The sequence below is a fragment of the Loxodonta africana genome, chromosome 19 (assembly GCF_030014295.1).
Source record: "Loxodonta africana isolate mLoxAfr1 chromosome 19, mLoxAfr1.hap2, whole genome shotgun sequence".
Classification (NCBI taxonomy): domain Eukaryota; kingdom Metazoa; phylum Chordata; class Mammalia; order Proboscidea; family Elephantidae; genus Loxodonta; species Loxodonta africana.
In genome coordinates, this window is record NC_087360.1 from 27,170,601 (window position 1) to 27,182,937 (window position 12,337).

The following is a 12,337-nucleotide window of genomic DNA, read 5'->3' on the forward strand; positions in this document are numbered from 1 at the left end:
GGCCTGGCCCAGAGTGGGCTCAGTGGCTGGTGGACACAGGGGCAGGAAGCGAGGGGGTGTGGTGTGGTGGGGAAGGGGCTTCCCTAGCCCTGAAGAAGCAGCCACTCCCTCCTGGCCAGCTCCAGTCCTTGCCCTTGTGTAGCGGGGTATAGATAGAGCAGAGGGCCTGAGTTTGCTGGTGGGCTGATGTGTGGGTGGGGTGACTTGAAGGGGGGCCTGGGAAGTGGGCTTCAGGGAGGCGGCTATGCAGAGACCTGCCTGTCCTGGAGCAGGTCTATGCTTTGGCCACCTATGGGGGTTGTACCCCAGGCCAGGGCCCGAGAGGAAGGCTGGAGAGACAAGAGAGCACCCCTGCTATTGTTCACCTGTAAGGGGCTAGGAACAGGTTGGGAAACCTCTTGCTTCTTCAAAACCTGAGGGTGGCACCATCAGTCCCATTTTACAGATGAGGAAACTGAGGGTCAGAGAGGAGAAGCCACGTGGCACCCAGTCTAGAAGCCGCCCTGAGGTCTGTGGCAGCTCCTGTATCTGGTCAGGGCAGCTCCTTCCTTCCTGGCTTGCTTTATTTGGAGAATGGGCCTCTCAGTAAGTCGTCCCGAAGCTTTAGCCACTGTTGGATATGTGGCCTGGGCTTGGGGGTGACCTGAGCCTCTCCCTGCTCACCTACCCCTACGCCCCCAGCCCCCCTCAGGTAGGGAGTGAAAGCCACCGAGACGCTGGCAGGGGATCCTGACCCTGCCCTTTTACCCCCCATCTAAGCATACACGGAAACCAGGCTGGGAGGGGGCATCAGGCTGGGGGCCTTTATTGGCCAGGGCATATCTACCTCCTGTCGCAAGCATTCATGGGAGCAGGTGGCCCGTCCCTCTCCGTACCCCCACCCCCACCCCCACCTGGGACACTTGGGAAGGACTGGAGGCTCAGGGGGCAGAACTGAGGCAAGAAGGCCCTAACCCTCCAGTCAGGCCAGGGACAGCCTGACCTCAGGGTCGGGAACCCAGCACCAGAAAACATGGACAGGAGGGGCGCAGGTGGGCTCCCGAGGCTTGGCTGGGGATGAGGGGGGTGAGACTTCATTCCTGCCCCAGCATTCCTTTGTATGCTAAGGGCCAGGCAGAGCCAGAGCTCCAGACTGCCTTAGGGCCTGCAGGCCTGGATGCTCAGGCAGCTGGTGAGAAGAAGCCCTGCCCCTGGCACCCCCTCCTGCAGGCCAACATCACCCCATTTTACAGAGGGCAACTGAGACCCAGGGCCCTGAAGGAGGCCTCACCTCATACCTGGGCTGCCCCTTCCCTCTCAGGCCTCAGCTCCTGCTCAGTCTCACATGTGGCAACCACGCGAGGCGCTGGGGCAGAGACCTGCCTGCCCCAAAGGCCTAGATGGCAGAAGGGATCCTGAGGACATCAATAAATACGGACGGGTGGTTCCTGGAGGGGGCTAGCCAGTCCTGCCCTGAGGGGCCGCCACTGCCCTCAGCCTCTCTTGTTCTGGCTCCTGGGGGCCACGATCCGGTAGTTGGCTGCAGGTCCTCCCCTCTTGCCCCGCAGGAGGCTGGGGGTGCCTGTGCCAGCAGGGCCTGCCCCAGACCCCAACTCTGGTTCTGCCGGAGGGAAGGAAAGAGGCAGTGTTAGTGAGGTCCAAGCAGGGCACCCATCTCCCCTTGGCCTTCTGGGGGGTGGTGAGACCAGACACCCTCTGCCAAGGGCACTCCACCCTGGTGTCCAGATGGCAGAGCTGTGGGAAAGAAGGAAGTCTGCAGATTGGTTAGTATCCCCCTCCCTGGGGTTATCAGTCCCATAACCCAGTGAGAGCACTCAGGGCCTCTGCTTGAAAGGACCTACCACATTTATGAAATGTTTAGCACACAGTAAGTGCTTCACAAAAAGTGTAATTTTTCCCCCCTATCTTTCATTTTGGAGTGAGGGTATACCTTGAATCATCCCTATTTCATAGCTGGGTAAACTGAGGCTTCACTCTTTCTCTCTTCTTGGGCTAAGCCACCTGTGGGGAGGAAGGGCTTAGAAAGGCCAGGCTCTGCCACTGAACTACTGTGTGGCCTTGGGCAAGTCAGACCCCTGTCAGGGCCTCAATTGTCTCATTTCTAAAGCCAGGGAACAGTTCCAGAGAGACTCTGAGGTTCTAGCCAGCTCCAACAATTACTAAAATTAGTTCCAACGGGCCTATGGTGAGATTTACTGCAGCCTGGAAATAAGCTGGTCCCCAGGAGAGAAACTACAGATAATGGACATTCTTGCCACCTAGAAAACACCTGCTCACCCTTCAAAATCCAGAGTAGGAGCTACCTCCACCAGGAAGCCTTCTGTAACTACCACCTTAGTCTCTCCCAAAGTTAAATGAACATTTCAGACTGTTTTTCCAGGGGGAGGGGGGTGCTCGGGGAGGAGAACCCCAAGATGGAGGACATGGCTGAGTCTCCCAAACTCTGTTCACAAGTCAAAGACTTGGACTCTGGTGAGTGCCAACTTGCCACTGAGGGCACTGCCAGGGGAGTGGGCTGTACATTTATAACCATCCCTGACCCTATGTGCCCCAGCCTTCATATTCAGGGCTTTGAACCCATTCTGGGAATTTGCATTTCTAACAAGTTCCCAGGAAGTTATATGTAAGAATCACCTGGGGATCTTGTTCAACTGTAGGTTCTGATTCAGTATATCTGGGAACTTGTTAGAAATGCAAATTTTCATCAGCGGTTCGAACTGGAATGAGCCAGTTTGAAGCCGTGCCACATACCTCTGGGCTGGGACTTGAGGTCCCTGGGGCAGAAGGGAGCATGTGGTCCCTGTTAAGGCCATAAATCAGGGGGCCCTAAATCAGCCAGGCCAAAATTAGGGGCATGAGAGGAGGGTGGCAAAGCACACAAGCTCCAAAGTCAGCTGGGGCCAAGTCCATGTCCCAGTTATGAGATCTTAGGCAAGTCACAGAACCTCTGAGCCTCACCTGGAATACAGGGAAAATCTTCCTCTTATAACACCCTTGTGGTGCAGGTTTAATGTGACCAGAAGTAGAAAGCGGTTGTCACAGTAAAGGCTGGACTATTATGGTTAGGAGGCTGCTGTGGCTTTGATTCAGGTCTTCCACAGTTCTGTTCAGGGTGAGTTGGTCACTAGATACCGTTATGACATGATCAAATTCTGGCTCCTTGGCTTCCCCAGGGCCTTGATCAGCACTTGGCCTAGTGGAGGCATCCAGCAAACCTTTGCTAATGGAGCCAAAAGAGCCAGCGCTTTAGACTTAGGGTGGAACCCTCGCTTTATCTCTACTATCTCTGTGACCCTGAGAGAGTCCTGTGAGCCCTCTGAGCCTCAGTTTCTTCATCTGTAAAATGGGCATCATATTGCCCGCCAAAGCAAGCTTGTAAGGATTGGAGATAATCAACGTAAATTCCCTGTGGCAGCTGTTACCATTATCATCATCAATTATAACCCAATTATGAGCCCCATTTGGGTCTTTAGTTAGCACCTGCTGCGTACCCTAGGACGACCGGGAGGATCCCATTCCCTTCTCTGCTGTCCCCTCCCGGGTTCCCCCTCCGAGCCCACATCCCCAGCTGGCTCATGGGACCAGTCTCCTGGACTTGTCATGGCAACTGAGAGTGGATGGGACCTCCCTCGGTGCCCAGTGCTTCCTCCAGATCCAGGGCCACAGGGGCCTGACTGTATCCCTGCTAGCTCCTGTCCCAATCCTCCTGAGAGAAGAGGCGAGGGCACCTCCAGAACTGCCTAGAGCCTGTGATTTAGTTCTTGGTCCCTCCTGTGTCAGAAGGGGGACCAGGGAGATGGCATTGATGCTTCGGTAATTGAGAGATGTGGCATGGTGTGGTGGGAAGAGCTTAGCAAGGGACCACACACACTGTTCAGCCTCCAGGCCTTTGCCTGTGCCGGTCTCTGTCAGGGGTCCCTCCCACCTTCTCTACTTGGTGCACTCCTAGGATCTCCCATGACTCAACTCAAGCATTCCCTCTTCCAAGAAGGCTTCTCCAACCCCAGCAAGAAGGGACTGCTCCCTCACCCCATCCCTTGGTGCTCCCATACCCCAGGGCCCTCATTGCTGTAGATATGAAGGTTCCCAGGGCAGGCAGCTCCCCAAGGCAGGGATCAGCTGCTGTCCAGGATACCAGGCCCACCAGTAGGTGGTGCCTATAGTTTGCTGAATGAAGGAGGCTTGGCTCCAGGCCTGGTTTTTCTTCATGCTTCAGGCCTTGGTTTTGCCATCTGTAAAATAGGCTTGAGGTTGGACATGAGGTCTGAGGCCTCTGTGGCTGTGAGATGGAGGAGGTGGGAGAAGGGGGACTCTGCTGGGGCCTCTTAGCCAGGAGGTGAGGGACAGAGCCCAGCCCTGAGGGTGGTCCTTGTGGGGAGGGAGGGCCTCTCTCCAGGGCCCACCACAGGCTCCAGTTTAAGAGGGAGAGGCCTCCTGAGCCCCACTGTGACCTATGTCTTCCAACCGCCCAGGAGACAGGCACAGGAGTCCTGCCTGCCCTGGGTCTGACCTCCTTCCATGCCTCCCCAACCTTTTTTCTGGGATCTTCTCAACCTGGGCCCTGCCAGATTCTCCAGATTTGTGCTCTCAGCAAACTCACGGAACAATCCATTTAGGCTCTCTGGCCTCTTGGCCTTACCCACGCAGCTCCTCTGCCTCTTCACTCTCCCCTACTCCTTGCTCTGGCTAATTGTGACTAACATTTCCTCACTTTTCAGATCTCTACTCAGCCATCACCTCCTCCAGGAAGCCCTCCCTGAGCTGCCTTCCCTTTACCAGCCCCCTTGCCCTGCTTAGGTCAGGGGCATGTCTATGCTGCTGCAGTTGCCCGCACTTATTCCACCAAAGTATTTTTTGCTGTAGGTTTTAACTGCAGGGCTCTCTTCCCCTCTATACTCTAAGCTCTATGAGGACAGGGCTATGTTTGTATTATCTGCTGGGGCCCAGCCAGCAAGGCACCTAGCACAAAGCAGGTGCTCATTCACTCAAGGACTAGTTATTGGTGCCTTCTTTGTGCCAGGCACTATCTGCCAGATGGAAGGAAGGACTAAAGGATGAGTGTCTGCTGGCCTGGGCCAAGCACGGGGAGGCACCTTCCACGTTCCCAGGCCCTTCCTGGAAGTGGCAGCCCCTGCCTACCCGCCCTGCCATTACCTGGCCAGATGATGGCTTCCAGCAGGGTGACCCGTCTGGCCAGGAGCTCCAGCTGAGCCTGCTGCTGCAGTAAGCTCTGTAAGCTAGGAGCCTGATGGGAGATCGAGAAGAGCAGACGGTGCAAGTCTGGCCTCTGAGGGCTGGGCGGGGGAGCCGAGGGGAGGACGAGGGTGGTGGGTGCCAGCTGGCTTCAGGGCAGGAGTCCTGGCTCCCAGTCAGAGAAAGGTCTCTATTGAGACCTCAGTTGCCTGGCTCCTCAAGTGAGCAGATGGGTGGAGGATTGCTAGGTGAATGCCCGGGGGGAGGGTCTGGCTCTCTTGTCCCCTAGAGGGAGCCTGGTGCAAGGTGAGCCTGCTTGGGGGCAGGGATTCAGACACTGGTGAGTGGTCTGTCACCCACAGTCCCCCGGCGCCTGAGCCTGGCTCTGTTACCCACAGTCCCCTGCACTTCTGGAGTCTAGCTCCATGACCCATCATCCTGCAGAGCTGGAGATTGGCTTTGTAATCCACAATTTCTCTAGTCCTGATGGCTGTCTGCAGTCTGAATCCATTACCCATAATCCTTTTGTAGATCTGGGCTCTGACTTTATTACTACCCACAATTCCCGGCATTGCTGGAATCTGGCTCTGTTACCCACAATCCCCTGCTGGCCGGGAGTTTGGCTCCATTGGCCATAAATTCTCCCAAACTTGGAATCTCCACCTCTGGTTCCCCTGAGGGCCTGGAAACCACATTATCCACAAAGTGGTCCATTATCCACAATGCCTGAAGTGGGGGTGGGGGCCTGGGTTTCTAGGGCCCCCTTCCGCTGTAGAGGAGAGAACCAGTCACTGAGGGAGGGGGTGGTCTTGGCTTCTCAGGCCTTCTGAGTCCTCCCGACACTTGCCTGGGGCAGGCACCTGCTCCAGCCTCACGACTGGGCCCCTGGCCAGCTCCACCCCGGGAGGGCTTGGGGAAAGGCTGGCGGGCAGGGGCTGGGCTGTCTGTCCGTCTGTCTGTCTCTACTCACCATAGAGCCCAATCATTGTTTCCAAGATTAAAACCCTCTCAGCTAAAATCTTCAAAGCCTCGCGTAGTTGGTGCAACCCCTCCCCCTGCGGAGGAAAGAGACAGATGCAGCCGTGAAGGGGGCAGCGGAGGGGGACCCTGCAAAGCCTGTTGGTGGCCCATGCCCCACCCTGGACATGCATCTGCAGCCCCACACCACCTGCCACAGTCCAGGGCCCACGGACAGCCGGGACAAGACAAGGAAAGGACAGGAGGGGACAAGGCAGGCGGAAGCAGCCCCTGGAGGACCCCTCAGCAAGTCATGTTGGATCCCAGCTAGCTGGTGTCTCCCTGCACCACTGCAATCCTGCTGCCCTGGGGCGGGGTTGCCGGTCTGCAGGGCAGCACCCTGGGGCGGGGGTGCCGGTCTGCAGGGCAGCTCTGCTGTCTCAGAGCCTTTACTGGAGTCTGCCACAGACACTGCCACGGAGCCCACCTATCCTCTAATCTCTGTCACCTGATGCCATTTGTTCCCACACGATCTGCACAATTCCTGCCCCATTCCCAGGTCACCTGTACTCTTGTTTACTTAATATTCTTTAACCTGACTCACTTTTTGCCTTAATCACTACATTACCTAAGGAAAGTAAACCTGTGGCTGTAGAGTGGATTCTGACTCATGGCAAGCCCACGAGTTGCAGAGCAGAACTGCTACCGGGGTTTTTCTTGGCTGTAGTCCTTACAGAAGCAGGTTGCCCAGGCCTTTCTTCCGAGGTGCTGCTGGGTGGGTTCAAACAGCCAACCTTTTAGGTTAGTAGATTAGAACAAACCATTTACACCACCCAGGGCCCTAAATACTAGATTAGTTTTATCCTCAGCAGTTCCCTGTATCATTTCCATTCAGGTAAAAATGAATAGATAATAAGTCACAGGAGAAATGTTTATGTGGCCTTGCCACTGGGGAACTTGTGCTTAAATGCTGGCAAGCCTGAGGCTGCCCTAACCCCTCTCACTTTGGCTCCCTCCCAGGGCTCTGACTACACCCTGTCCTCAGTCCCCTCCCCCCACCCCCACAAACGGTGGATGTGGCAGCAGGTTCACAAAGGGGGCTCTCCATTCACCAAGCGGTGCCAGCTATTGCCCAGGGCTCAGGCCAGACACCTCGCCAGCCGCACTCCCTGCAATTCCTCCCAATCTGCCTGCCCTTTCCTTCCCCAGCATAGGGTCCATGGTCTTGCCAACACTTGCTCACTCCTTCCTAGCCCAAACTAAAGGTATTTCTGGAATGTCAGTATCTTAATTCCAACAGAGCTCCAGGACGGCAAATAGACCTGTTCCAGACCCGAAGGTAGCACCTTAAGTCTTCTTTTAGTGTCTTTTGCTTACTATAGATTAAGTGACGGGGTGATTAATAAGCACCAACCCTTTACAATCCAACCCTTTAAAGCGGCTGTTCCCCCGAAAAAACATCTAAACACCAGACGGGTTGCCCAACATGGCCGTATGAATAAGCCTGCCAGGACCTTGCAGAGACTGTCCTGCTCCAACTGTCCTCATATCACTGGGCTACCCTCTGGCCACTGCAGCCTGGGAGAAGTGTCACCAGGTCACTATGGGCTGCACACCAAGATCTAAAAATGGATGACCTTCAAAAATTACATTAAGCCATTGCTGGCATGCATGGTGGGACAAGCTGACAAGAGCCTCCTGACAAGATGCAATAAGATGGCACCACGTCCCCCATTAGGGTTCCTGCCGAGAGTATTTGACCTGCTCTTTATCGAGAGGAAACAACTGGACAATGCAGACTGTGGGCATTCCCAAGAAGACAATGTCAGAGAAAGGACAAGAGGTCTGGTCTCTATGAAAAGAGACTGGAGATGTGACAACTAAGGGTGATGCATCAACTTCGGATTAGATCTTGGGTTCAAAAAAAACCAAAAACCAGCTGTAAGATCTTTAGGACCTTTGTAATGGAAATAATAACTAAACACAGCATTAAATAAATGAAAGGCCACACTTACACAATTTCTGGATATATCTCCTTTTAGTGTTTAACTGTTATATTTTAAATAAATTCTAAGGTATTAAAAAAAAAGGCTATACTTGTGCAGAAATTGTTGATTGGGAACCTAAACTGCTGTGTAGAACTTCACCAAAAATGCAATAAAACATTATTTAAAAAAAAAAAGCTATAATAGGTACTTTGGGGAAGACTGGTGACATTTACATATATTAGATATTAAATGTATTTAATATGTAATATATAAGATGTATTTTATATATATAATAAATAATATAATATATACGATATGTATTTAATATAAATTTATATATTATAGATATTTAATGTTAATAATACATACTGAATATATGTTACATATTTTTTTTTATTAAATGGCGTTGTTTTATTGAATCGACGTTGGCTGTCTTGGGTGTGACAGTGTACAGTGGTTATGGGGGAGAATATCCACTTTCTGTACACTGAAGAGTTAGAGACTTGGATGAAATCTGCAGCTTACTTTCAAATGGATTAGAAAACCGGGTCTGTAATATACAATGAGAGAAAGAACAAATGGGGAAAAATATTAACAACTGGCGAATCTGAAGGAAGGGTAGACGTGTCTCCATGCACCAACTTTTCTGTAATTTTGAAAAATTTCAAAATAATCACCTGGGGAAAAATGTAAAAAAAAAATTCTCTGGGGGTCCCTCCCAGATGGGTGGCCTGCTGTCTGCACTGTTGACACCTGGATCCCCTCCCAGCCCAGCCTGCCTTCCCAGCCCCAGTTGTGCTACAGACAGCTCCCCTTTTATGCCTACAAAACTCAGCGTGCCTGTTTCTCCTGGCTTTCTCTGCTTGTTGGCTGCCATCACGTCAGTCCCGACTCAGGACAACCCTGTGCATACTGAAGTAAAACACTGCCCGGTTCTGCGCTGTCCCAGTGATTGGCTGGATCTATAGGGTTCGCATCGGCTGATTTTCAGAAGTGGATCGCCACGCCTTTCTTCCCAGTCTATCTTAGTCTGGAAGCTCCACTGAAACCTGTTCGGCATCATAGCCACATGCAAGCCTCCACTGCTGACTGGGAATTGAACGTGAGTCTCCCACATGGAAGGGGAGAATTCCACCATTGTATCACCACTGCCCCCTTGACCTCCCTTACTATTGTAAAAGTCTCCCCCAACTCCTCATGCCCCCTCATGTCCAAACCAGTAACCAAGTGTCACTGAATTCCATCGACATCTGTCCATCCTCACTGTCCCCCAGTCCCAGCCCCCACAATCTCTTGCCAGGACGCCCGTGGCAGCCTTTTGCCTAGTCTCTCTCTTTCTGCTTCTCCCACACTGCTCCCTCCTCCCATCCATTCACCACACAGCAATCAGAGGGATCTTTCACAAACAAAAATTCTGACCATGTCACTTCCCAGCTTAATATTGCAATGGCTCCCTATTGCCCGTTGAACAAAGTTCAAAATTTCTTCACAGGGCCTCCTAGGTCCTGAAAGGTCTGGTTCCTGTTAGCCTCTTCAGCCTCTGTTTTACCCCTTGCCTGTCACACTCAGCCACTGGAAGTATTTGCAGTTCCTCGAATACTCTAGGCTCACTCTTGCCTCAGGGCCTTTGCACATGTTATTTTTTTCTCCGTTGTCTGAACTCCTTTTGCCTGGTTAATGCACCTTTCAGGCCTCAGCCCTGGTCTCTTCCTCCTCCGGGAGGTCTTCCCTGTTGCCCAGGCTGAGCGAAAGCGTTCCTCTGGGTCCTCAAAGCTGCTGGAGTATCCCCTGTCACAGCTAAGCTCCCCCCGTCCTGTGGCTGCTGGCTACAGGCCTGTTTCCCCCCACCCCACTGTGACCACTCTGAGGATGGGGTTTGTGTCCAAGTAGCATCCGTGTCCCCAGAACACACCTCAAGGCATGGTACCCACCAAGGAGGTGCTTGGGAAGGTTAGCTGATTTCCTGGCCTAGGGGGCTGAAAAGCCTGGACTCTGGTCCCAGTTCTGCCAACAATTTGCTGTGCAGAGTTGGGCCTCGGTTTTTCTGTCTGAATAATGGGTGCAAGCTTTGGTCTAGATGGGCTGGCTCACCCAGTCGCTCCCTGGCAGGACCTGCAGTGTGCTCCGTTGCCACCAGGTGTCACGGCTGAGCTGCAGCTGGGCCAACAGCTCTGAAAGCTACTGGGGTTGTCGGTAGGTGGAATGTGTGTATTGGAGCCAAGGGGCCCTATTCCACACTGGACCCCCATCCCCATCTGCCCAGAGTTGGTCCCACCCAGGCCCCGAAGTCTCGTGCAAGTCCCAGCAGGCCCCCCCAGGCAAGTAACAAGCAGGAGCAGAAGTGCAGGTGGGTGAGGGGGAGGCAGGTGGGTGAGAAGGGGCTCTGCTACCTCTCGGCCCCCACGCCCTGCAGGTGGTCCTGTGTGCAAGGCCCGTCCTGGCTGTGATTGGTTAAGTTGCCCAAGCATCCTGCTCCCCCGATGGTGGTCTCCGTGTAGGGATGGGGCTGCCCAGCCTAATTCTGCCTCAGGTTTGCCTTCCTCCATTCCCTTAAACTGGGTGGAAAGCATGCTCCCACACCAAGGGTCTCTGGGAAAGGCCAGTGACAGGGCCTAGGGAGGGCAGAGGGCTGGGCTCACATGGGTCTACCTGACCTCCGCCCAGCTCAGGACCATATCGCAGTGTTCTTATCTCAAGAGGCTTTGGAACTGCAGGGTAGAGAGGAGGACAGGGGGTTGGGGGGCTGCTAGGGCCTGAGAGAGGCTTGCCAGAGAGGTAGCAGGGTCCCAGGGGTCATGGGGAGACACGAGGGAGAACTCGTGCAGGGTGGGGGGCTCCCACGGCTGTATCCATCACTGACCCCACAATCAGGAGCAGAGAGGGCAGGGAAGGCTCTGGGGGCCTCCCATGTCCTCACTAACTAGTACCTACCAGGAAGTGGGGTGCCCCAGCCAGACTGCAGAGGTGGGGTGAGACAAGACAACTGAGCTTCCTGGTTGTCTCTCTTGCAGGGGTATCTGCCCTTCACCCCCCCACCTCAACCATTTTCCAAATGTCTCCTAAATCAGTGATGGTTTCCAGGTCCTTGCATCATGGGGCTTTCTGGGTATTCTGGGTTCTAGGTTCCCGGTCCCTCCCTTTATGTATCTCTTAAGTGGGTAAAGGTTTCTAGGCCCCAAAGTTCATTCACGACAACTATCTCCAGTGGTTGTGATGGTTTCTAGGACCCCACATTAACCATGGGACTTTCGGGCATGTGGTTTCTTGGTCCCCTTTACTCTAAGTCTTTTGTGTATATGAGAGTTTCTAGGCCTCCTGTCCCATTCTTCACGGGTTTCCTTTGAGTACAGTGGTGTCTAGACCCCCCACCCCATTTTCTATGGTTCTCCTGGATATGTGGTAGTTTCTAGGTCTCCCTTCCCATTCCACATGGGTCTCCTATGTATGTGATGGTATCTAGGACCTTATTTAATTCAAGGGCTTTTGGCTAGGTTCCCTGACCTCATTTACCATGTACAAATGTGTACAAGATGATCTCTTGGCTTCCCTTGCCAAATTTCATGGATTTCCTGTGTAGGGTGGTGTCTAGGTTCCCTGTCCCTTTTACCATGAGGCTCCTAAGGTGCTCTGTCCCATTTTTTTTTCTGTGTAGATATTGTTTCCATGCTCCCCTTCTTCTGTGGATGGGTGCAGAAGCCAAAGCCCCTGTGAGAGTGGGCTTTGGAGACAGGGGGTGCCGTCTGGCTGGGGTCAGCCCAAAAGTCCCAGGAGGAACAGGCAGAGTCACCCTGGCCTGGAAAGGCTGCAGAGCGAAGGCGGAGACAGGGACAAAGACAGAGACAGAGAGCATGGGGTCTGCTGATAGGACTGGCCCTGCCCAGTTGGGAGGGACAGAATAAGGGAGGCAGCTGGGGCTGAGATCTGCCAAGTCTCCTCCCTGGGAGACCAGGTGGCAATGGAGATGTGAATGGGGCACCCCCACTCCCAGGGCCCATCGGTGAGAGAATACTGTCCTGAGCACTCAGGGTGGGAGGGGACACGGGGAGGCCAATGCTGGCCTGGAGCTTACCCAGTGGCTCTTCTCACCAGGGTCTCCTTTGGGGCCAGGTTCTCCCTGTAAGGAAAGATAGAGATAGAAACAGTAAGGGAAGGAAGGAGGAAGGAGGAGAGAGGAACAAGGAAGGAAACAGAATAAGAGA

The 12,337-nt window shown here is 53.7% G+C and overlaps 1 protein-coding gene across 2 annotated transcripts in view; it reads right to left on the reverse strand.

Moving 5' to 3' along the window:
- Positions 1-894: 894 nt before the first annotated feature.
- The window catches only part of EMID1 (EMI domain containing 1), a 51,046-nt gene continuing 39,603 nt past the window's right edge, over positions 895-12,337 (reverse strand). Inside the window, exons 13-15 of one of the 2 annotated variants that reach the window (XM_064272504.1) lie at positions 12,208-12,252; positions 5,155-5,245; positions 895-1,600 (exon numbers count right to left, since the gene is read on the reverse strand). In XM_064272504.1, coding sequence (XP_064128574.1) covers positions 1,473-1,600; positions 5,155-5,245; positions 12,208-12,252 — 264 coding nt within the window. In that variant the 3' untranslated portion in view covers positions 895-1,472. Of the gene's footprint in view, positions 1,601-5,154; positions 5,246-6,163; positions 6,249-12,207; positions 12,253-12,337 lie in introns of both variants that reach the window. The other variant, XM_064272503.1, reaches the window with a different exon arrangement.